A 26128-nucleotide genomic window follows, 5' to 3' on the forward strand; every position below is an offset into this window, starting at 1 on the left:
GAGAGTTTCATGGCTAAAGCCACAAAAAGCATACACTTTTTATAAATCAATACAGTAGTCATTGGAATTAGCAGTCAATGATAAGTATTTGACAGTTTTCTTGGGATTTCAGAATATCACTTGTTGATTCTGTATTTTAAAATTCATAATGTAGCAGAATTGTGTGCTTCTCCCAGGAATAAAATTACACTGTGCCCTGTATATAAGGGTGGGGTGAGGGTGTATATGTGCATGCGCAGCCAATGTATTAATTTGGGCAAGATTGACAAGCAAAATTAGGTGGTTGTGCCAGAAAAGTGGAAGGAGCATTTGGCAATGAGATGACTGGTGTTACAACTGCTGCTCCTTGGTCGGTCACACTGCTAAACTTCAGTTCTCCTATAACAGTGGTTGGTGTCCGTGAATCAGTTACGGCTCAGTCTTTATGGAAAACAGCCCACTGGCAGGTAAGCTATTCCTGAGTTATGCGGAGTAGGAAAATGTGTGCTCCTTGGGTGGTGCTAATGGTAGAAAGAAATGTACAGGCTATCTATAATCATCTTTTGCCATCTCTGCGCTGCTCTTTTCCATTGTCTCGAGTTAAATCCTATCCTCACTTAAGAGATTGTGCCCAGAAGAGAGATATCTGAGAAGCTGTGATATGAACACATATTATAGCCAACGAGATACTGTTAGACTCCTTTGCAGTAGTCACATTACATGCATGCATCCATGTATTTTTAGTTTATTACACTCAACTTTATATTTCAAGCTATATTTCAAGTTGGTCTGCATCCACATGCAAACCTGGTTTTTGTCTTATCCCCTTATGCTCTTACACGTGCAACAATGCTAACTATATGAAATGCTTGTGACAAGTGAAACATAGCACATGCCCGCTTTTACCAATCTGTCATGATCTGTCTGAAGCTATGAACTGATGAGATGTTAGTGTCTTGAGTAATAAAAGCCTTTCATCATGGAGAAGAAAAGGGTTTGTTTTAACGCTGTACTTGCTGTATTTATTTTCTTCATAGAATGGACTTTGCCTCACTTGTACTTGCTAAATAAATAATTCCTGTATTCTACAGGTGATGCCAAAAAATTCTGCTTTGCTCTCTTCTGGTTTAGGTTACATGTGGTAGGGAATTATATGTAAATAATATGTAAATAATTAACTGCAGAATTATATATTACTAGAGCTGAAAGAGTGAAGAACAAAAATATTACCCTGACAGTGTATTTGGATCTGGTTTTATGCTAACCTTTGAAAACCTTTTTTGATGGTTGCAGGTAACACTTCCTGATTCAGCATGGACCGGTTTGAAGATCTGTCAGATGAAGTGGATCATGCTTTCTTTGACAGTGATTTTGAGGAAGAGAAAAAAAAAGCTGAAGAAAACGGTGAATGCGTAGAGAAAGAAAGTATGATGACAGCTCTTACAGACTCCAACTTGGTTTCTATTTCAAAGGATACAGGGTGTTATGAGGAGGAAAGTGAAGAAAAGCAGAAAGATTTTCAGAAGGATCAGTCCCTGGAAAATAACACAGGTTGTCTTGAAGAAGCTTCATCTTTGTCACTTTCTCTAGTTGCAGAGAATGCAGGTGCTTCTGGAATGACATCCGCATCAAGTAGTGAAATACTAGAGAATGTTCCTGCTGGAATCCCCAAGATAGTTAAAGAAGGTGAAGAAGATTATTTTACAGATGAAGAAGATAGTAGTGATGATGAGAAAAACCAGAAGGTTAGACCAAAGTCAGCTAAGCAGTCAAACAACATGAAAAAGGTTAGCAAAAAATACACTAATATCAGCTTCTCCTCCTCTTCCTCCTCTTCCTCCTCTTCATCATCTTCTTCTTCATCCTCATCCTCAAGCTCAGATACAGATGGTTCTGATACAGATTCTGATAGCTGTTTATCGGATTCATCTCATTCTTCCTCAAAGAGGAATCCTTGTAGAAATGCTCTTCTGTCTCCAAAACAAAAATCTGACTCAGCAATGAAATTACTAGAAGGAAAACCAAAGCCTGTTGACTACTTGGAGGAGTCTGAAGACACAGTAACTGATGTAACACCTCTGTCAACTCCAGACATCAGTCCCATCCAGTCCTTTGAACTTGCAGCATCAAATGATAAGAAACTTAAAGTAAAAAGACAGGAAAATGTGAATCAAGAATTACATGGTAATTTTGCAGAATTTAAGTACAACACAAAATTTTTAAGCCTTTGTGGTGGGGAAATCCAATCTTATACCTCTGTTTTTTTCAGTAGATTCCGAGTTTGATCGCAGATGTAATCAGAAAGTCTTGCATGATGCCATGGACCTGAATCAGCTTTTGAAAGGTGACTTTAATTTTTTCTTTGTAAAAAGTATGATGGCTGTACATTGTTGAGTACAGCTGAGTACTTAGAGAGGAGAATGAGGTTTTAATGTGCCACATGTGTTTTGAAACTTATTTGTGATTAAGCTGTGTTGATCTAATTCTTTGAAATTGTACATGTGTAAGCAGTACTGATTCTACAGGGGAAAGGAGCATGTGTATGAGCATGTGTTGTTATGCATATACGTAGACGTAAGATACACGGATGTGATGAATCTCTAAATAAGATTTTGATGTATTAACAAATTCTGTGATAAAACAGCATATGCATTTTGAGAAATCAAGGTTTACTGGACTATGCCATAGTTTACTATCTAAATTAAAACACCAACTTTTCTGATAAATTGCTGGGTTATTAACTTTCAAAATTGAAAGGCAGTTTAAAACTACACTGCATGATAAATAGCATTCATTTATTTAAACTTATGGTACCTTTTTGATAATTAAATGGAATTACTTGAGATTCTTTTTCTGAAATAAGTATCTTCTTTCTAAAATACCATGAAGTTGAGTAAAGGTATTTTAAAGAGGAAACATAAGAGATAATCTTGAGTGATTGCTTCTTGCTGATAGATTAAATAAATCTTGATAATGAAGTCTGAGAGACAGAACTTGGAATCTCACTGCATTCATTGTAAGTATTCAATATGGGATGACAATGAACTGAATGACTTCACGTGTGTATTTTAAGGTCTACACAGTGCTTTTCTGCTTCTTTTCATGCCCCAGAGCTTTCAGTAGTAAAATCTATAGAGTAAGAGAGGGTTAAGTCAAGAAATCTGGTGATCTCAGGTCAGGAAAGATTCCCACAGTGTAAGCCTTGTACATTTCAACCCATGTTTGCTGTATTGCTATAGGCCATGGCACACTAAAAGTTTGTGTGTCGCCTTTATTCACTTCGTACCTTACCAAATTAGAGCCTCCAGTGGGTAAAAATTCAAAATATATTGTATGCATCATTTAACTTATGAGTAGAAGTGAGGAATTTACTTATAAGGAAAGAAAACCTTATTTCCGCTGGTAAAAATAAAAGCAGAGCTGGTAAAAAAAGCAGAGCTAGCCATCAAGAAAGGTAGAGCCGATTCTCATCTCAGACAGTCCTTGTACTAGAAAAGGCTCTAACCACTTATCAAAACATAATGTTAGAGTTGTTGCTAGGCAGTTGAAATTATAATGTCTTACATCTTTGTTTCCTGATAGCAAGAAGCTATTTAACACCTACTGGTTATGGAAGGAATCATTTCATCCCTAAAACAAATGGGTATTATAGCTCAGAGTATTCTCAGAGATGAATCTCTGTTGGCGGTGTGTGTGGTTTTCTCCTGAAACTGGGGAAAAAAAAGATTGAGTAATGAACTAGAATTCACATAGTATGGCAGTTAATGTTCCTAATTAGTGTGCATATTACTCCCAAGTGCCTCTCTTAAGTTGGCAAGCACAACATAGCTTAATTACTTTGCGTATTTTGAAGTTTAAATGGGGCAGGATTATTAATGGTGGAAAGTAACTAGTCTGGGAAAATAGGAGGTAATACTATTCTGAGTTATTGCTTCCAGGTTTTTCCATACTCATTTAAAAAAAATATAAAATCCAAATCATTGCGCACCACTCCCAGTCTGCATTAGATGTTCCTCAGAACTGCATAGGCTTAAATAATGTTTTGAGTGGGAACAGTATAAGCTCAGACCTGAGTGCATGAGAGAGTATTTAAATGATCATTAGTAAGTCTCAAATTTGGTTTTAAAGTATAATATCCTTCCAGTAATCTGTACTGATGAAGCATTTCATGTTAAGTTTTTTGTCAGATATGCTTGTATTATAGCTGGCCTGAAGCAGTTAGGTGAGTTTAATTTCCCAATGCATCCAGAAACCTGTAGAATTTCAGTGTGATGTGTTAGTGCATTGTTTCTAAGGGGCAATTTGTACAATTCTGTGCATGAGTAATGTGAGCATTTGTGAAGACTAGAATCTCTTGTATTAAAAAAATCACAAGAAAAAAGGGAAGAAATCTGTTAAAAGCACATGGTGTTCAAAGAACAAGTTTTGGACTAGAACAAGAGTCTGGTTATTACATAACAATATAGTTTGTGTTTCTTAAAATAGAATTAATTTGAAGCATTTAGAAAAAATTGTACAGTATTATATATACCTTTATGTATTTGTGCTCATTGCAAATTTAATTTTATAAACATGTTAAAAAGTAATGTTTAGATTTTAAAAAATGCCATGCCCTTGCAACTCCTAAAGCTTTGCTTGTGCTTGATAGAAGCCAAATTTTAAGTTATGCTATGCTGAGCATAGCATTATAAATCTCACAAATAGTATAATTTTAGTTGGAAATATTATGGTCTCTGTGCTGTATAGTGCACTTTGAATGCTTTTTAGGTGGGTATTGCTGTGCGGCTCTACCACTGATTTTAGAAATATTCTGAATATTGACCAAACCAGAATATTGGGTCAGACCATAAGTCTGAACAAGAGATTAATAAAGATATGTGGTAACACTTGGTTACAACATCAGTAACAGCATATGTAAAATGACAACTTTCAGAAGTGAGTGTTACCAGGTCTGTAACTTGCTGTGGAGCCTGTTTGTCCAATGGGAAAATAACTAGTTTTAGTAAAGATGGCAGAAATCTCTGTGGTAACAGTAGCTGGGGGTGAAAATTTTGCTTGAAAACTGTAGAGAAGCAAGTTCTTCATGTTGCCAAAGACAAATTAAGCATATGAATGAATGTAGTCCTTATATTGACATTTATTAGATGGGAGTTGAACCTTGTTTGAAAAGGAAGAAGTACAGTAAAATGTGCAGTTTTCAGAACCTGCAGGTTGTGTGGCTAAACTGCCATGGCTTTGCATGCACGTGATGTAGGAAGGGTGTTTGAGCAGCTGAACACTCCTGAGAGCAAATGCAGCAAGGAAGACTGGTAAATATACATAGGGAAGAAATTGTGGAGCCCAGGTACCTGTAAGCTACCCAGGGCGCTAAGGTATGGAGTGCACGCTCACACTGTTTCAGTTGTAAGGAGCCCACAGTTTGTAGTGGGAACAGTATTGCTCAAAACTGCAGGCCATAATGAAAGCAGAGATAGTGTAAGGTGAATGGGTAAACTTGGAACTTTTCTGATCGATCTGTTGTTTTTTTCCAAATCAGTCCCATGGCAGTGTCTGATGTTCAGTTCAGAGTGACTGGGAGTTCAGGTGGAGGGAGCAGCCCTTTGTAGTACCCTTCCTGAGGAGCAGAGCATGCCTTGCTTGCTCATACTGAACCCTGTGGCTGCAGAACTAAAACCAGCCTGGATGATGCTACAGTCTGGGTCTGCCTGAACCATGTTGCTCAAGTTACTGGGCTTAGTGATTACTTACAAACTATTCCTGCATTGTGCATAAAAATTCATGGGTATATCTCTGATGCTCTTTTGGTAACTGTGAACTGCTGAACTGTTTGATCTTGCTAGTGGTTTTTAGTTCTGTTCATGAAAATCTCTTGCTGTTTGGGTGGCATACTTATTTAAAATATGTATAACTACTAAACACATGATACTTGAATCCTCTCATTTTTACAGACATGAAGTCAATACTTAGGAGGCTTACATGATTTTGTTACAGTGCTAAGACTGATGTCATGTAGCCGTTGTCATTATAGTTTATGACTGTAAGAACTATTATAGCACTGGGGAGTCAGACAGCCGCACTAATTAGGAATTTGAGTATCTTATCAGTGTGGTCAAGAACCTAGGTACTTGAAATTTCAGTTACTCAAGGTTAGTAGGGTTTATATTTTAAATAAATAAACCTTAACCTCTCTTTTTTTGCCACCTGCACAGAAAAAATACAGGTGTGATTATAAATTTTCAGGTAGAAATACAGTTCTTCAGTTGTTTCATGATGTTACATAGATTTTTGTATCTAAGTCTTTTGTGAGTCATTGCTGTTTCCACTTTGCTATAAACTTTAAAGATATTTCAGAAAATTAAAATAGTAACTAAGAGCAGTATTCAGAACCCGTAATAATAAATGTCAGAGTTATCTCCTCTGCTGTACTCTTGAGTAGTCTGAGCACAAAAAGAGAATTAAATATGTCAATGCAAAGGAATAGATTGTCAAAAATTGGTTTTGAAAGTAGTTTCATAAAATTCCATGTTAGAAAGCTGGGAATGAAAAGGTTGGGAAATCTTCTGATGCTGTTTTGCTTGATCCTGTATCATGATCTAATGTTCCATGTAATTTTAAGGAATTGAGGTTATGCAGATAGAGTTGGGTTAAGCATATGAGTTTGAACTAAGCACTCATCCATTTCCGTCCCATTATGATACAGACTTAATCTCTGCCTTTAGACAAGTCTCCTAATTTCTGTAGTTCAGAATACAGAGTTGTGTGCTAAAAATGCTGTGTATCTTTATCCAAATTTATATTGGGTATCAGTGTAGTAGTAATGGGATTATACAAGGTATGTGGAGTGAAGACTTCAGCACTTTGTGTTTTCTTCTCTGTAAAATGGGGTTGATACCTGCTTATTTTACAGAAGTGTCTGTGAGAATTAGTCTGTAAATCCATGGTATTAGCTATTATTAACTTGAAGAGGTGGTGCGTGGGGGTAAGTAGGACAGTGGGCTACAGGCTGAGAACCTGAGTTGTATCCTTGAAGCTCTCACTGACCTATATGCTCCCTAATAAATCTTCTTGCCTCTTCTGTGCTTTAGCTTTTCTATTGTAAAGCAGTCAGAGCTAACTTGGTGAACAGCACTGATATATCATTAGTATGAAAGTAAAAGCTCTGTCTTTCTGAATAAAAGGTATTGTAGAAAACTAAATAGCAGCTTCAACTGAACATAAAGCAATTGCTTTAATTTTATTTTTTTTCCTATAATTTGCCACTCAGGAAATAGAAGGTTTTTTATAACTGAAATTTTCTCCTCTTGGAGATACGTTATCTGTGTGCTCAGTCACAATGAGCTAATGGATTTGTAGAATAACTGCAAAACAATATCTAAATTTGAACTCTTAAATATATACATAACAGTTGAACATGTGGGTTTTAGTTTGAACTAATTGTGTTTGTATGTGTATACATATGCATCATTTTTGCAGGTCTAGTAACTTGAGGTAAAAGAGTGATTATCAGCTTATTCTTTAGAGTTTGAAATCAGATTGCAACTCTTTCAGAGTGTAAAGAGATCCACACTTTTCAACATCTGTAAGAAAATATGTTATTTGGGGGAAGAAAAATCATGCACATGTAAGGTATCTGTTGTCTTTCTCATGACATCAAGTAATAGCTAGCAGTCCTATTTAAGCATATTCAAATAGGGAAAACCTGTACTTGAAAAGCACATGCTCCATTTCTTAAACATCAAACAATGAATTCTCCAAAATCCTTTTTAAAGAGTTCTGTGACTCGAAAGAATGGGTATTCTAGGAAATAGTTGTTTAGGGATAGCACAGGGGAATAGTTTTAGACTGAAACTGTTAGATGTTGATGAAGAACTGTGATTTAATCCTCTTGGGTTTTTTGAATGTGATACGGAAGTGGCAGTGGAGAAGTATAAAACAAAACACCAGGCAAACTCAAAAGCATAAGCACTGAAGTGCATTTTTCCTCTACTGGGATTGCAACAGACCCACTGAAAAATGTGTGACTTTAATTTTAGCCATAATACCATTAGGACAGCTGTCTCATCCTGTCGTAATGCATTCGACTTGCTACTTACCATTTGTATTTTATGTAAGATTTGGCCTTTCTCACTCTGCAAGGTCATTTCAATGCCTACAAACTGAAAGCAATAAACAGCTTGTTTATTGCTTAAAAGCAAGTCAGGTGTCTCTCCATGGAAACCATCTTTTATAGAAATCCTGTGAATACCAGAGAATTTTCTTTTCCCTGCTTACCAGTAAATGAGAAGCAGACTACACACTGTGCGAGTCTTGATGCAAATGCTGCTGCTTGTTTATTCCCTTCCCCCAAATTATTAGTTTATGGTCTGGCTGACAGTGAAGTGGTAAGTAGGGATGTAGTTAAATTACTTATTACCTCCTCATAAGAGTATGAAACTACAGGTAAATCATATTTAATTGTTCCAAAACTTACAAACTCTTTACAAACTTAAATTACAGCCTTAAACTGTAGTGTTGTCTCATGTCGTCATTGGCCACTGCAAAAATAGTCGTATAAATGATTCTGACACTTAAGCATTGTGATTAAAGAGTAGTGTAGGTGCATTGTTGAATAAATCATTGAAATAACTTTGAAACTCAAATACTTGAGTTACATAACACTAACTGCAGCTGAAAGACTTAGTAGCATTTAGAATAAATGCATTTACCTTTTCTGGTTCTTTCTGGTTTATTGATAGTGAATTGTCCCTGGTTTTTAGGCTTTACTGACCACATCTAGGCACCTACTGCCTTTGTCATGAAAGCAGTGTTGTTGCCAGTGAATGCTAAAGTACATTCAGTGCATACTTGACATGCATGCCTCCTGTGGATTGCCTCGTTTTCTGTCATAGTATGTGTGCAGAGGATAGGAATATGATGCTGTATGAGTTGTGCAGAATTCAGTTAGGGCAGATTTTCAGCCAGGTAACTTGGAAAGTACTGGAAACTTACTGTGGATGTGAAGTTCTGTGGTCATGCTGGACTGTGGAAATAGTGTCACCACTGCTTCAGGAAGACCTGCAGGACCTTTTGCTCACTGCTTCATTAGACTACTGCTGTGGTTTATTTGAGCATTGTATAAGGAGTAGTGATTTCATGGATGCCCCCCTTCTGATTTTTTTTTTTTTTTGTTGTTCAGAACAGGCATTTATCCTGTAGTATTAGTTATCCTCTTTCAGTAAGTGATACAGTATGCATTCTATTGCTTGTCTCTTTTGTACTAAACTTTAAACTCTTCTGTCACACGGTTGCTAAGGAGGCCAGTGTTGCATTTGCTGCGGTTTGGAAAAGATTATCTATGGATAGGCTTCAGATGGTTACTATTTGTCTTAAAGTGGAGTTTGCAGCTTAAATTCTTCTTTAACATAGATCTGAACTAAGTAGAACACAACTCCATTTTATTAACTTAATCAGATTGGAGAACAACAAATCAACTACATTAAATATGTTATCTGACCCAGTGCCTTGGTGTACTGCATCGCTGTTGCTGCAAAGAACTACTTGTGATATTTCCCATGTGGCTTTTAAGTCATACAGCAGGCTAACTATAAAAAGATCTGTTGAGGAACTGATGAAATTAGTGAGGAACTAGAGAGTTTCAGAGTTCAGATTGATTTTTTTTTTTTTTTTTTTTAACTCTGTCCCCTTAAAGAAAACTTGCTGCTGCACATGTTGTATTTGGTCCGAACTTTTAGTGCAAATTTAATGCTCTTCTGTAATTCAACAGAGATTAGGCACTGGTTTTTGGAAGTCTTCTGGAGAGGCTTCACTGAATAACTTGTGGTTTAAAACCAGGCAGAGGGCTTGTTCGCTCACTTCTGCCCTTCTTTCCCTCCCCCTACTCCCAGAGGGATGGAGAGGAGAATCGAAAAGAATGCAACTCCCACAGGTTGAGATAAGAACAGTTTAGTAACTAAGGTATAACAGAGATCACTGCTGCTCCCACCAGTAATAACAGTGATAAAGGAAATAGCAAGGGAAGAGAATACAACACCTCACCACCAGCCGACCGATAACTTGCCCCCCGCCCCGGCCCGACCAAGCACCAACCCATACCTCCTCCAACCCTGCAGTCTCCCAGCCCTTCCGGCTAACGCCCAGTTACATCCTGGGCATGATGTGCTGTGGTATAGAATACCTCTTTGGCCAGTTTGGGTCAGGTGTCCTGTCTCTGCTTCCTCCTGGCTTCCCCTCCTCCCTGGCAGAGCATGAGGCTCACAAAGTCCTTGGCCAAACCAAAACATCGCTATCAGCTCTGTTCCCAGGCTGGAAGTCAAAACACTGCACTGCACCAGCTACCAAGAAGGAGAAACATGACTGCTACTGCTGAACCCAGGACAAACTTCACAGCAGAATCTTCACTGTGATTTTAACAATTCTTTCACTTACTAATAATGTTTCTTTTGAGTTGTGATAAATCCAGTATTATCACTTTTAGCAAATCCTTAACCTCAAGAGTTGTTAAAAAGCTGTTGGTAGCAGTAAAGTCGGTTTCTACACTATGTAAGTATAAATTAGTGAGGCTAAAAATGAACAGCATAATGAAGAAAGTAGGCTGGAGTCTCTTTTCTGCCTTCCGCAAATGAGAAAAGCTGTCTTTGTGGAGAGGGTAAAAGGTTTGGATGAGGCACAGTAAAAGGAAAATATGTTGAAAGAAAAAAGTCTTGTGAGAGGCTAAGGAAAGGAGAAAGAAAGAGGAATGAAAAAAGCCTGTGTGTTGAGGGAATGTGAGTGGTGAAGCTGAAATGCGAGAGTAAAGTTAGTAAAATTTTATATATATTTGCATATATATAAGTAGTAGCATCTGGTAGAGCAATGGGTAGCAATGTATATAGATTTGCATTCACACTAGTTGAGAGCTTCTGGTAAAATCCTGGTGGTATTTAGTGCTGCAGAAGTTGCGTACCACTGCCTTCTGGAGAGCTGAGTGACAACACAGTGTAGCTATCGCTGCAGGGTTCATTGTTTCATTATTTCTGAAAGCATTTACTGTCCAGCATTGCAGGAAATGTTTGTTCCATGCCATTATTCTGATTTTTGTTTGGGTTTGGTTTGGTTTGTTTTTTTAATCACAGCTGATAAGGGTTTTTCCAGAAAAAAATGAGCAAATCAGAAGATAATTATCTCGATGCTTATTTATCTGTTTCTGGTCTGTTCACTGATTATAGTTCTTAACTGCATCATATGAGTATACATTCTCCAGCTACCTTATACAGAATTAAAACAGTGATATACCAGTGAAAACACGAAACCTATATTTCTAATTAAAAATGTCCTCATTCAGAATGCCATTGCCTTAAATGGAATTTAACTAGCTCACACCTTTCACAGAAAAAAAGAGCTGTTTGGAATTTGCACTGACAGTTATTCTGAAGCTTAAATGTCTTTTGTAAAAGACTGCCTCACCAGCAGCATTGGTGCCAGAAAGGTAGGCCAAGACTTCAGCTGAACAACTGTTCTTTGCCACAGCCTTGCATCTGATGTGCATTCTTGTTTAACCTGTGAGATACTATGGATGTAAGGCAAAAGATGAAATTGTCTTTCATAGCTTTGTGATAATACAGTTATCAATTATGTAACGTGATGTATAGTAAGTGCCTTCCTCAAATGGTTGTTCAAATTACTTTCTACCAGCTGTGTTCTGCAGTGCTGGTTTTGCATGTTCCCATAAGGACATAATTATTTTGTACTGAGAAACACATTGCAGCTTGATGTTATCATGTGAATTGTGTGGCTCTAGTTATTTTCTGTGCATTTCTTTTTTGTCCCTTGTAGGTGTATCCAGATGAATCTCATCCCAGGTTTGTCTCCTCAAGTGGTGGTGATGGCTGTCCTAGTCTTCCCTTATGAATAACTTGCTGAATTTTAAAGATGCTTTTCAAGATATTTTTACTTTATTAACCTGTTGGTTGGCACACTTGACCTGCACTAGTTTGCTGTGTGTCTGCTTTTGAGGTGATCTGCATTTTCTCTTGACAAATGAAAACTATATTTGCTAAAGTGAACAACCTCACAGTTAAGAGCTGCCTAGGGACACTTCTTGCTTATATTGTCTACTGTACTGATGGTGCAAGTTTACTGATTTCGAGATTCATTAACTGTTTGGATTTTGAATTCTTGATACGGTTTCTGAATATCACCAAGACATCAGCAATATTTGCATCAATTCTGGCATAAACTAGTTGAGATACTGCATGAAAGTTTTAATGTTGTTTTGAAGTAAGAACACGCTCATCATTCTTTGAGGTTTTTTAGCTATTAAAGGCTGCCTCAGACAGACATCCCTTGCCAAAAAATTGCTGATGCTGGAAGTGTTTGTTGAGGAAGTATTACTGCATGCCTAGTTTGTAGGGGTTTGCTTTGTTGTGGCTTTTTGGTTGGTTGGTTCTTTATTTCTGCTTTTCTCAGAGCTTCTCCTTTGGATGCTTTTTTAAATTGTGTTGGGCTTCTAGGGATAAAAGTGAGTGGTATCTCCTGGAGGCACTGTGCTATTGAAGGAATGTGGGAACGGCTTGAGTAAGGCTTCCTTGTCTGTGTCTGAGGTCCAAAAATCTTGTTTGATCTAACCTGGTACCGCCATTCCTGTGCCACAGATAATGCAGTGGTTTGATAGGGTGATATCATGACAGCAGAAAGCTTACAGTAGTTCCCAGAAGATGGCCTCCAGAGGTTTAGGAAGCAAAGGCTTAGAAATAGGTCAGTAGCAAAGCTCCACTGGAGCTATGATAAACATAGCTGGCTCTGACTGAGAGTGAGGCTTTCCATTTATGTTATTTTACAGTTGTGCAGGCCTGTTTTGCTGTGTATTTTTAAGTGTGCATTCTTTGTTCTTTTATCTTGCAACCTCATATCTTGATCCCTTGCTTTTTACTGGTTTAAATTGCCATGCCCCAGTAATTTTTCTTGTCTTATGTATGCTCATTCATTTCTCTCCATCAATTAAATTTAATTTTCATCTTTCCCTTTACAATTCCTGCAGCAACATGATGTAGGATCACTGTAGGAGCTAAGGATCAACAAAATCACTTCAAGAAATGCATTTTGTATCTCTGAGTGTCGCTTCCCCAGTATGTTTCCTGTCTGGAACATCATTTCTGTTCTATCTCTCAGATGAGAGATATTTTGGATAACCTTGGAGCAAAACTTAAATCTCTTTCCGTGTACAAATATCTAACTATTAATTTATGGTTTAATTCTTGGTTCTGAAGGTTATTTGTAGTCCTGGCTTCTTGAGATGTGTTTTCTATGGCTTCGAAAACTTCTCCGATGCCTATATAGGTGCCTCAGATGATAGCCCTGTGATGATGGTTGTTCAGTGCTGCTTTAGTTCAGTATAATGGTAGCCCCATTTGCATATAATTGCCTGTGCTGATTGCCAGTACCATAGTAACTCAAGTAGAAACATTTGAGGATGGATGTCTGAGCGTGTTGTGTCAGTATAAAAGTTGGGCAAGGATACAGGTAAAGGTAGAGATCAGGAGTGATTAGAGTTGAAGGGAGGGATCAGGAATACTGACTGCAGAAGAAACAACTGTGCACATAAGGCTGATCTATATTCTGATTCCACACAGATGCTTACAGATACAAGCTGTGTGCATATTCCTTTGTGTTGCACAATTATTTGCTGCAGCTGTTCAATTGCTCTTTATTATTGGTCATAAATGAGGAGGAGGGGGATTCCTGGTGAGAAGGAAGCAGATGGATTTAAACTAAGGCCAAAATGAGGCTTGATTTTTGTGGTGAACCTTTTTTAAAATCAATGTACTGAAGACAACTGAACATCACTGAAAAATTCTGAAATGCCTAAATCTGGAATTCAGGTGGAGGGAGGTGAAACATAGCTTGTTTTTTTTCATGTCTGTAAATAAATTCCAATAATAGGATGCAATATTTGTGCTTGGTTTGGGTTTTTAACCTGAGTATTTTATTCCATTTTAAAGCTTTCCTACAATTGGAGAAAAAAGATCAGAAGCTGAACATTAATCACCCGTCTAAAGGAAGAAGGAGAAATTATTCTTTCACAAGTGAAGAAGTAAAAAAGATTGATCGGGAAAACCAAAGGTTGCTAAAAGAACTGTCCAGACAGTCTGCAAAGCCAAGGAGAAGTACCCCGTTGAAGAAGCCATCTCTGCCACCTCCTAAATTGTACCACAGTGCCCTCAACAGGCAAAAGGAGCAGCAAAGAATTGAAAGAGAGAACCTGGTAAGTTCTGAGAACTGATTTGGATCAGTAAATAGAGGACTATTTGTTGTCAGACTACTGAATACTTACAAAACTGGTAAGGCAGCACTTGGAGCTTTATTGCAGTAAGTCTGCAATGAATTTCTCTTACTACGCTGTTTGCATGATTGTTCATGTGTTTTGGGGGGGAGGAATGATGCTTTTTAAGAGGAAAATAGTTTCTAATTTATGAGTCTGCTTTACTTCAGTATCACTCAATTTAAGTGGAACAAAACCATTACTGTTAATATGCTCATAACTTTGTATAGCAATTTGACTGTTTGTCCTGCTTCATGCATCATGGTTACTGCTTGTCACAGTATTTGAATGTAAGGGCAATCACAATACCTTTTGTGGAAAACAGAAATTCAGACTCATTTATAAGGATATTGGCAGAGTTGTCAAATTAAAAAATAATACTGGTTTGCATAAGATTTTTAGTAATTGAACTGTAATACATACAATGTCATTTTCATGTCTCCTAGTTGTTCATTACTGTCTTTGAAAAGGAGATTAAAATATAGTTAAAATATTTGGAGAACTTATAGTGGAAGTAGTTTATTAACTTATTTTTCGTGTGTAGGTTGCAATTTTCCTTTATATGGTTAGATAAAGATACTGATTCAATATGGAGGAAGTACAGTCAGCCTATTCAGGAAAATACATTAGGTTTTACTTCTTCGAGCTTTCCGATATCTAGATTCTTAAAACTTTCTCCTCTGCTCCACTAGAGTAGGGTTAGCCAAAAGAACGTTATATTTACACACTAAAAGAATTTCACATAAATACTTGTTTCAGATGTGTGATAAATCCTATTGTCTGAGGAGAAATGCTTTTAGGCTTTGGTGTGTTTAGGTTGGTGGGAGGGCTTTCTTGTATTGTGGGGTTGGGGTTTTTTTCAGTGGTTGTTTTTTGTTTAAAATGTTGAGAGCAGGATTTGCTCTTCCACATGAACTTTGGTAGTAAGAGTGTATCCTTAATCTATGGGGAGGAAGAGCTGTGTCACAGTCGCTTAATAATATGCTATGCTACATAATAAATAATCACTGTAAATTAATGTATATGATATTTTATAGTGTCTTTGAGTAAATGAAGGTGTACAAACATTTTCTTTTATGACATACTGCAATATTTATCCAAGAATGTCTTGCCTTTGCAACCTTCAGATCAAAAATTCAGCAAACCTAAGCAGATACATTGACATTTCACATGTTGCTGTTCCAGTAACTATTAGAGATTAATGGTGGTTGCTTGTAGTCCAAGAAATAATATCCTTCATTAACTTGTTAATTTATTCTTTAGTTGTTGTCCACTCATACTGCTGAAGACATGTTTGACATCAGAATAATTTCTTAGAATTTATGTTAGGACATAGTGCTATTTTAGGCTATAAAACATTTGGTTTACCCTTTTTCCCCCAACTCAGGATGGTAGATACTGCTCTCCTGTTTGGAAGTGTGTGTTTTGTTTAACATTGGTATCACTTTTGAGCAGTTCTGTTTACTTTCTTATTCTGTTTGAAGTGTATGGGCACCTAAAGCGTCGCGGTTCTAATAAACTGAATTTCTAGCACTACTTGGGATTACAAGTATGACATGCTTTCTCAGAGACTGCATAGGAAAGAGCTGCCCTATCATGCCCATTGATGAGGGGGCTTGCTTTGTATAGCTGAAAGTGTATGCTTTATGAACTTGTTTTCTTCTGGTCAGCAGTTTTCTTCACCTTTCTAGACTGAAGAGCTGGAATTCCATGGAACTTCCTTAGTAATCGTTCTTCTATTACTTGGGAGGATTTTTCTATACAGGGTCTGAGGTACTGTATACAGGATATGCTGTTTGATACACCTTTGTGAAATGTTTGTTGGAGAAGGATACAGGTTTTGTAAGTAATTCAAGAATAGAAATGTACAACAGTACTCTGTGCAAGGGGCTAAACAGTTTTGAGTATATCTTGCTCTCACAGACGCTGCTATAAAAAGTTATGATGGCATAAAAAGATGCCTTGTTCTGAAAAACAGTAGTTATAAGATAGTGACTAGAAATTTATAGAAAAAGCACAGTTAGCAAAATAGATCACTGTGCATCATTTTTATTAATTCTGGCTAGGATTTAGGTGTTAGATGACCTCAGTAACCTAAACTGCTGTGTTCAGCCATGTCCCTAGGGAACAAGTGATGATTTTGAGTTAACACTGGAAGTTCTCAGCAGGTCAGGGACAACAGTTCTCAAACTTTAGATCAAAGGGGATGAGTGTGTTCTCTCTTTTTGTGGATATTTGGTCTTCCTTGCATCCCTGTGCATTATTCCTACTCCATATGACTAACTGCACAGAACACTCCATGTTGTTCATTCCCCCATGACACACTCCCCTAAAATGTACCTGAAGCCACACAGATACAACTGATCCCAGTTCCAGTATAGTCACCTTCCCTCACAAATTAAAGTAACCACTTACTGTGCCAAGGCTTTCTCTTTACACCTGCTTGGTTCCTGAAGCCATCTGTGCTGCAGATGTCATCAGTGCTTCCCTCTACCACTTGCTCTATTTATTGTGGCCTTTACAAGCACAAAAATCCTTCAGCAAAACAGTTTTCCTTCTCTTGCAGTCTGCCTTTTGTCTTGCTGGAAAACCTGAACCTCCTTTACAAATGCAAGTCTTGTATTGCTATAAATGACTGCATTCATTTGCCTCCACTTGATTTAATGGTGTTGATGGGCTGTGGTAATTGGGTTGGGAGAAAAGGCAAGGGAGGAATAGTGCCTCTGGCCATCCCCCTAACTGCGTGCCACCAATACAAAGAATATACCTTATCTTGAGCCACAGCCTTTGATCCTGTGCTGTGCCTGTCCTGCCATCTGTGTCATGCTGCCACCAGGGAGTAACTTGTAGGTGTGACAAGAAGCAGGAGGGAGGAGGCACTGGTCCATCAGGGTTGCGCCTGGGTCCCTTGTACTTCCTTCCCTCGATGTGCTCCACACTGCTTTTTCTCTGCCTTCACTTTGTTCTGTCCCCAAAGACCACCCTCATCAGATGCTCAGGCCTCAGATGCAGCATGTTTAGCTGGCTGTAGAAAGAGTACTAAGGTTGTTCCACCTTACTGGTCTCAGTCTGGAGGAGAAAGCTGTTGGGAATGCAGTTGTGAAAGAGAACGTAGTCTTCTTGGTCTTCCCAGGAGCTCAGAAGTACTTAGGTTTGGTTGGTGGCTCCTTAGAAACTCAGGCACACAAAGTTTTGTGAGGAACTGAAGCACACAGGTTTTTTTTCCACATACTGGATTCAGAGCCATTGTATGCCAAGACTAAAGACAAAACACTGGTAGTTCCCGAGATTACAAAGTGCAGCCCAAAAAAAACAAAAGGAGAAAAGAAGTTTCCATGCCCCTCTCCTTAGAGGAGGTTATCAGGAGGTGGGATTGGCACATAGATGTGCCTGGCTAAGATATACTGCAGTAAGGTGCAAATGTAGTGCAATTCTGTGATCTTAGTATGTAGGTTACAGGCTCTTTGTGGTTTTGTGGTCGGGATTTTTGTGGTCTGCTGATTCCTGACCTACTGGAGACTCCTGAATACTGCTGTGGTAATTATAATGAAGACATCAGTCTTTATTATTGGCAGTTCAAACAAAATTTTATTACTTTGCACACTGTACTCTTAGCCTACATCCACTGTGGTGATGCCACCCACAGGAAAAACCTGGTAGCTGTTCAGTTAAAAAGACTTTCCTGTATGTTGAAGAACTTAAGGAGTTTTTGACATTCAGTTTGTCAGGTTAGAGCTAACTAATGCAACTGGCAGTTGAAGAAAATGACCATTACCTGTACTGATAAGAACAGAAAACTGTGCTTGAATATGTTGTTACTTCCTTCCCCTTCCCCCACCTGGACTCTGCAAAGGGACAGTGTGGTCACTAACATCAGTGACATTAGAGGAGGCATAATATAAATAAATTGGAACAGCTGTCAAGGCACACTGGTCAGCTGGTTAGGATTCAGAAGAGGTGAAACTGAAGCCTTCATGCGTTTAAGAAGCAAAGTAAACCAAGAAAAAGTAATGCTGTTTTACCTTTTCTCCAAACTCAATTCAGGAGTGCTGTATTTGCAGTTATTCTTTTCTTCCTTTTTCAGTGTAGCTGCAGAAAACTGTGTTCTGATTAACAACCCCCCTCTGCCTTTGTCTGACTGAGAGCATTAAAATTAGTACTCTCCTGATAAGCCCAAAATTGGATTAGTAGCATTTATCATAGCCCACTGTATAGCAGCAATCTTTTGCTACAGTGCCAGGTTCCTTTGTTCTCCAGTTGTTGGCAATCTGATGTTTCCTGTCACTGACGGTATGTATTTTAGTGTCTTTCTAGATACTAATCTATGTCCAGATGCCTAGATTTATAGAGGACTATCCCATTAGTAATGCAGGAGCACCTTCTGTGATTTCCCCCCCCCCCCCCCCCCCCCTTGTTAATGTTCTGCTTTTATTGTAAATTGTTTTAATAAAGTAAAAGAAGATGGGGGGAAATAGAAGCTTGGGGAGGCTTTTGTCAGGTCAGGAGGTCATCAGTGATACGATATTATGTATGTATGGACTTGAATCAAGAGCTCTGAGGAACTACAGTGCAGGTTAGAGCAACTAATGACATTCCTGCCATTAGTCCATTAGTGTGGGGTTTTTTTTCCTCCTTTTTTTTTTTTCTTATTCCTTACATCTGATTGAGAATATATATTTGGTTCTAAACATCCAGATCTGTCATAGGATCTGATTCTTTGGTCATTCAGATCAATGACAAAATTTCTGTTTACTTTAGTGACATAGGATTAGGGCTTCAGAGATTTAGCACTTCCAAAGAACAAGGAGACTGGCAGTGTTCTTCAGTCCATTTCTCAAAAGTAGAGCATGATGAAAGAATTAGTAGATTTCTATGTATAATTGAAAAAGAACATTTGTTCAAGGTACTTGTACCATTGAACAAGATATTTCTTCTGTTAGGGACCTCAAGATTGTAAGGTTGGTAATAAAAATATAACAATCAAATTAGTTCTGGGTTATAGATACAGTAGGTCAGGACTGCCATTACAACTGTGTTGATGAGTTAATTTCTGTATACACCAGGCTGTTCTCCAAACTGCAAAATTCGCAACTGCAAATAGCATGTAAGTTAATGTGCCCTTGGTACAATTCACAGCAGCAGGCAAGGGAACCACAGGAGCTATTCTCTCATTCTCTAGAAGAGCTTTTCTTAGAACACTTCTGCACCACAGAATCTGTATCTTCTCTTTCTGTAGCTCAGGACTGTATCAAGTGCAGTGCTAACCTCTTCAAAAAGTAATACTGTAGTGCTGAGAGGTCTCTCTTTTTGCTTTGGTAATGGGTTGGTACCTGTCAAAATACAGGCATAAAAAGCAAAAGCAGAGAATTCTATTTAAATTAGAATAAAGTAGGCATATTATGTTCAGAATCAAGCTTGAAATTACTGCCCTGTTAAGGTGTGCAAATTCTATGAGGCTGTTATAGTTGCAGTGCAGTGCTGAAACATGCTCTATTCTCATAGGGAAGTTACTTCTACAATTTACCCAATCCATTTGTGATTGAACTAACCATATAGAGAGCTTCCATTTTTAATACTGAAGGCAGATAAGTAATCTCTGCAAGTCTAAATGTAGGTAGTGGTGTATTAGGAAATGCAGCTGGAGTTGAGTAAAATACTTGATGTAACATTTGGAGCCAAGTCTACCATTTAATGTTACGCAGCTGGCTTTAGTGAAGAGCTATTTCTAGCTGAAGTCCTTCCTTTGACTTTTGCTTACTTCGGTGTTTCCACTTGATGATGAACTGACTGGCACTTGGTACAAGCACTTGTGACATACTTTGTCTAAGCCAGAATCACTTGTCCTTTCTCAGTGCCCATGCATAAACTACCAAGAGTTTGTAGATTCCTATTACAGCTGGACAGTGACATCCTGTGAATATTATACTATATTCTAAGTCACTTTCTGTTATTTTTTTATTCTAAGAATAAAAACAAACCACAGATCGGGAGTGGGGAAGAATGATCATACAAAGTGCAGTTTAATGGCTATACAGACAGATTCTTTATTTCTGCCATATGAGTATGCATCTAGACCATACATCCTTATTAACAGAGTTATTTTAAGTACCTTGGAGACTTATTTAATCACAGTTTGCGTTGTCCACATTTGGTAGGATGCACGTCATAACCTTGAACAGGAATGATTGTGTCATTGCCAAATGTTTGAAGGCCATCAAACAAACTGAAGTGTAGATTTATGTGAGGCAATTACTGGAGGCAAAATATGTGTGAAGTTGTATGTAGCTGGGTACTTTCAGATTTGTCCTGACATCAGTTTAGGGGTGGGTTTTTTGTGTTGTGGTTTGGTTTGGTAGGGTTGGTTTTTTTTTGGTTTTTTTTTTTTTTTTAATTATGTAAATTCTAAAACCAGTAAATCCTCTTTCAAGTAGATGTAGTTATGCAGATTGGGAGACTATTTTACAAATACTGTGTCATAGCAGTTCTAATCTAATGCTACTGCATGATTGCAAGGGTTAATTTTAACAAGAAGAAAGGATGTCTATAACAATAATTTCAACTGATTTTCAACCCTTAGAATTACATTGTGGATAAAATAGTGTCATGTGAATCTGCTTTCCTTTTGACATTACTTTCACAGAATTGTGTCAGTAATTTTCTCTGGGGATCTAGGGCAATATAAAATGGTCTAACTAGGTTTGCAAAGCAAAGATTTGTTAAAAAAAAGAAACGCCCAAAAGCCACCAAGTTCTTGTCCTTCTGGAAGTTTAGAGGAGAGGAGTAACCAAAGGTGGGATTAGAAGAGTTCAGCCTGTCTTCCCACCACTTTTACTACTGCCAAACAGATGTGTTTCAAGTTACAGTAAAGTAGAAAGAACTACAGGGTACTAAAGATGTGCTCAACATAGAATTAATATGTAAGGGATAGTTACTATTTGTGTCATAATACTGAGAAAAGAATTGAATGCAAGAATAGCCCATGATCATCCCAGTGGAGGAGTTCATGTTGTACAGTTCTAAAAATCAAGGGATTTATTGCAGTTCACATAAAAATCTATTTGTGAATGTTTGTTTTTGTGGCTTCTTATTCATTCTTTCTCTTTCTTGATGATATTTTTCTTTGATACTAAGGCACTCCTGAAAAGACTGGAATCAGTGAAACCAACACCTGGTATGAGGCGTAATGAACAACTGCTGGACTATCAGCGCCAGATGAGTTACATAGGTTCTTCGCCTTCTGTAAGAAGAGGAAAATCTGCTTTGAGCCATCTTAGTCCTTTAAGTAAGTACATGGAAGTTGCAGATTCTTGCATTTCTTTGCATGTGTCTATCTTTTTATAATTCAGAATTGTGAAGCACTTACTGCTAGGAATAGCAGATAAGTTCTTTTCTCTTCCTTAGACTGATCGTTTATCACACAAAAATCTTTTAACATGAATTTTTTTAGCCATACCAAAAGTATGATGACCATATGCATCGTTTACTTACTATATTAAATTTCTAAGAAATTACCTCGTTAATAGTCTTTTCCAAGAAGGTCTCATTTTGCCAATAGCCTTTATCGAGAGGAGAACACAAGGGGGAAAAGAAAAACCCCAACACAAAAACCCCAAAGAAGATTCAAATTCTCATTCAGTGAATCTACTGTTTCTCTCAGAAATTGTGTGTGTAATATTTGGAAGTAGATCATGCGTCCCCATAGGGCCATACACATCAGGTTAAAGAAGCACAGCACTAGGGCATGGGCTTGTATTCCTTGTCCTGAGCATTTTGAACAGCTCATAATGTTTTGGGTTTGTATTCAACTTACTGTGATTTGTTGGTGTTTCCAGATTTTTTTTTTTTTTCCTCTGGAAACTATGGTAATGAGTGTTGCAGTACTAATATAGCATGACATTTTCTGTTTTACTGAGCATAAGCATTCTCACTCTCTTTGTGCGTGCATGTGTGTGTGTGTTAACAGGAGCATCCTATTCAAGAGCATCCGCTGTACCAAGTACAATGAGCCAGAGGAATGAAAAACCCATACCTGATTCAGCCAGTGGGGCATTACAGAGACCTAAACCCACTACTGTTCGTGCCGCTTGGTTATAAATGCGTTCTTTGCCTCGCATTCTGAGATGATACTCGGCCTTTTATGTTTTAGTGCTTTTGTAAATTCCATGGGCAAAAATATTTTTTGCATTGTTGAGTGATTAAAATGCATTGCGTATGATATAATTGCTTATAAAATGGTTTTAAGTGAACACTTTCACTTCAGTAGGTGTGTTCCTGACAGGAAAAACTTATGAAAGAGAAAGAGGTATTTAAATGGTCAAGTTAAATAGAAAATGCTAATTACTATGTTATTCTCAGATCATAAGTGGCATTTGTATCTGTAACATGGAAGGACAGCATTGCTGCACTACAGGCACAAGATGTAAAGAAAACCTTTAATAATACTTTAAAACATTGCATTAAACTCATATGCTTAATTCCTGGATTGTCCTTAGTTCCTTGCATTTCATCCTGGCTTTAGGTAAGCCTTCTGAGCTTTGTGGTCATGTTCTTGTGACTGAAGGAATCTTCTCTTTACAGCAGTATGAAGGGGTGAAAAGCAGATTGTGTATTCCTGCATGGTTAGCTAGAATATTAAGACTGCAGAAGATGTTCTGCCACTCTTGCACTTCAGGTGTTGAATGTTTGTTTTGTATCCAAGGCTGTGTCTCTTCCAGATTTAAAAGAATTTTGGAACCTTCATATAGGAAAGAAGCATCTGATGCTACTTGAACAAGAGCAAAGACTGAAGTGAACAATAGTTCAGATTCATTCTAAACAAGAGTAAGTTTTAGTTACTTTGCAAGCTAGAAAATACTAAGCAAGGGAAATATTTCATGGCCATACTTTTGAAGATCCTTGCCATTCTTGGTGGGGAAATGCAAACTTGAGCTGCAGGCAACATGAACATCTGATTTTGAGAGGAACTATTAACCAGGATTTAAAAATAAATAAAAGCAGAAAACAGAAAACCTTGTTATGCTCTTAAACTGTGTTTTAACTTCATGTTCATACCAAATACTTGTAATGTCAGATAAGCTTCAGTTGCAACATCTGTTTACAAGGGGAGCAAAATCTAGTGAAATCAGTAATTGCAAATAGTAGATGGTATGCTTTATTTCTATGCATAAAGGCAGACTTTCAGTGAGCTTCTTTTGTAGGACTGTAGTTTTATAAAAAGCATAAATTGTGATGTCACTATCCATGGATGTTGCTGGAACCTTGCTTGTTTCCCCAGCTTCTTCCCAGGAGAGGTAACAGGAAATCTCTCTGTGTTGTGCATAAAGGGAAAAACCAAACCCAGCTGTGTTTAGTAATGCTGGGTCTTAGCCCTGTGAAAAGGAAAGTTTATTATTCTTTGCTCGTGCTTGCATGAGGGCATAGGCTTTCAGGTATTCTGCCTTGTAACAAACATTTTCTTTGGTCCTGTGTGATAGTTTGGCAGAGCTTCTGCACTTGATGACCTGCAGATCAAATGCAGCTGTTTGACAGTATTTGAACTTTAAGCAGCGTTATGGCAGACAGGTTTTTATTGCCATTATTATTCATTGATAGGGACTGTAAGGAATTTTTTTTGCATAGTGCTGATGTATTTATTTGTACTATTGTGCTCATTAAAATTACTCACTATTTAAATATTTTAGTCCTTTAATGTGAATATTAGGCTCACAGTTCAATACTTTTGAATGTTCATATGGTAATGTTTTTCTGTGATCGAATTGACCAGATGGATTACTTTTAATTGCTTAATTTTATTTTATTTAACTTTGGTATGAAAGACTGTCAATTTTATATGTGATTTTTGTATATCATAAGAAATAAAATATTTAACATGAATTGTTTGTCACTGCAGTGCTTCTTTCAGAATTTTATAATAGGTACTGAAGTGTGAAGGAGGTCACAGGAGAAGTGTTTGGTACTACATCTAGGGGAAGAAAATGCAAAGAGTCTGTTTATTCATTGATACACTTTATCAGTTAGTGACTTTTGTATGGCTTTTTAAAAATAAGCCATATTGACAGGTCTTCATTAAGTTAGATAATCTCATAGAAATTTTTATAGCAAAATGTCCTGTTTCTAACAGACTTTTCTGCCCTTTTTGTAAGGTTCTTCTTTATGTTCTTTTCTTCCTGCCCCCAAAGATCTCTGTGAAAGAAAAGTGCAAGCTGCTTTGCTCCTCCTGAAAGTGAACTGGCACACAGGTTTGACACATGGTTTCAGGTAGGAGCCAGTCTCCCTGCTGAAGTGACAGGATTGCCAGTTTGGGTAATAGTACTGGTGCATTGAGCTGACTACTATGGGAAATGGAGTGTGATGCCTCTGTCATGTCTTTGCTCAAGCAGTGTTTCTGCCTCATTGTGGGCTACATTTCTGCCAGGACAAGGTTCTGCTATGTAGTCTATCTACCCTACTGAAGGTCTTGAAGAAAGCCCTGCCTCAGATCAGTAACTGTATGAGAGGAGGAAGAAATGGTATTTCCCTGTCTGCTCCTTTGGAACATACAGGATTTCCGTTGTGGCCTTTCCCTGTGCCAGAGCATGCCTTCAGTCAGAATGCTTGCAGTCTTTACTGAAGATCCTGAGGCATCTCTGCTGGCATCCTGTCACTCAGATGAGTGTCTGATTGCCCTAAATCAAATGGCTGGCTGAATTCATGTGTCTTCTGTGATGCATATAGGCTTTACATTGTAATGTATTTTCCTCATTGTCATGAAACCTTCCAAGCCATGTAGTCATCACCGTCATATGCAGGCTATGATGAGTACTTCCACTGTAATATATATCCACAAGGAAATAGAAGGGGAGGAGAGGTTGCTTCTGCCTCAAAGTGGTATATCTTACATGCCAGGTACACCAAGCATCAGGTGTAATCTTCATGGTGTTTACTTGCTCAAAGTCTTGAGCAAAGTGGCAGATGAACCATGAGATTCCTACCTGATGAATGTGAAACTACAGACTGCAGCTGGAGCCATCTTTCAGGACTGCAATTATGTTGTGTCATGGTTTAAGCTCAGCCAGCAGCTCAGCCACGCAGCCGCTCACTCACTCACTCACTCACCCTCCCTTTCCTCCCCCCCCCCCCAGGATAGGAGAATCAAAAGAATGTAACTCCCACGGGTTGAGATAAGAACAGTCCAGTAACTAAGGTATAACACAAATCACTACTGCTACCACCAATAATAATAATGATAAGGGAGATAACAAGGGAAGAAAATACAACTACTCACCACCAGCTGACCGATACCCAGCCCAACCTGAGCAGTGATCTAACCCTTCCAGGTAACTGCCCCCAGTTTATATAGTGGTATGGAATACCTCTTTGGTTAGTTTGGTGCAGGTGTCCTGTCCCTGCTTCCCCCCCAACTTCCCTTCCTCCCTGGCAGAGCATGAGACTTGGAAAGTCCTTGGTCAGAGTAAACATTACCAAGCAGCAACTAAAAACATCAGTGTTATCAGCACTGTTCCCAGGCTGAAAGTCAAAAACACAGCATTGCACCAGCTACTAAGAAAAATGACTGCTACTGCTGAACCCAGGACACGTTGAGATCATACTGTTTCAGGTATCAGCAGGAATCACTAATGCGTGTGATACAGATGAGGTTTAGAATTCAGGATGCATGGTACTCATACCTTGGTCAAGAGAACTGCTGTACATCTCTTGGCGATTCCTCCTGGCCAAGAAGAGACAGGATTTGGCAACTTTGATACTTGTAAGCTGTCACTTCTGGTTTCAGAACTACCTGTGTTTCTCACTGGAGTCCTAAAATGCTATGATTTTTGTTCTTGCCTCTTGATTGTGTACAGCAATCATAGCTCT

The 26128-nt window shown here is 38.1% G+C and overlaps 1 protein-coding gene across 2 annotated transcripts; it reads left to right on the top strand.

Moving 5' to 3' along the window:
• The first annotated feature begins 387 nt into the window (after nt 1-387).
• CFAP97 (cilia and flagella associated protein 97) lies at nt 388-24148 on the top strand. Of its 2 annotated transcripts, XM_061474054.1 has the most exons (7): nt 396-446; nt 1017-1070; nt 1273-2163; nt 2252-2323; nt 13956-14218; nt 21407-21557; nt 22239-24148. In XM_061474054.1, exons 3-7 carry the CDS (start codon nt 1293-1295, stop codon nt 22367-22369), a joined length of 1488 nt encoding a protein of 495 aa, XP_061330038.1. In that variant the 5' UTR covers nt 396-446; nt 1017-1070; nt 1273-1292; the 3' UTR covers nt 22370-24148. The 2 variants fall into 2 exon arrangements, with proteins under 2 accessions (XP_061330048.1, XP_061330038.1); XM_061474064.1 differs by lacking the exon at nt 1017-1070 and having other exon boundaries at nt 388-446.
• The last annotated feature ends 1980 nt before the right edge of the window (nt 24149-26128 follow it).

The sequence above is a fragment of the Pezoporus flaviventris genome, unplaced genomic scaffold, assembly GCF_033815535.1.
Source record: "Pezoporus flaviventris isolate CSIRO_AGI_PZ_B2104156 unplaced genomic scaffold, CSIRO_AGI_Pfla_v1 ptg000002l, whole genome shotgun sequence".
In the NCBI taxonomy this organism is placed as follows: domain Eukaryota; kingdom Metazoa; phylum Chordata; class Aves; order Psittaciformes; family Psittacidae; genus Pezoporus; species Pezoporus flaviventris.

Bases quoted from the DNA above. Each gene is read 5' to 3' on its own strand.
- CFAP97 (XM_061474064.1), top strand. From the start codon at position 1,293: ATGGACCGGTTTGAAGATCTGTCAGATGAAGTGGATCATGCTTTCTTT. The intron at 14,219-21,406 runs GTAAGTTCTGAG...TTTGATACTAAG, and splicing joins GAATTGAAAGAGAGAACCTG to GCACTCCTGAAAAGACTGGA. The intron at 21,558-22,238 runs GTAAGTACATGG...GTGTGTTAACAG, and splicing joins GAGCCATCTTAGTCCTTTAA to GAGCATCCTATTCAAGAGCA.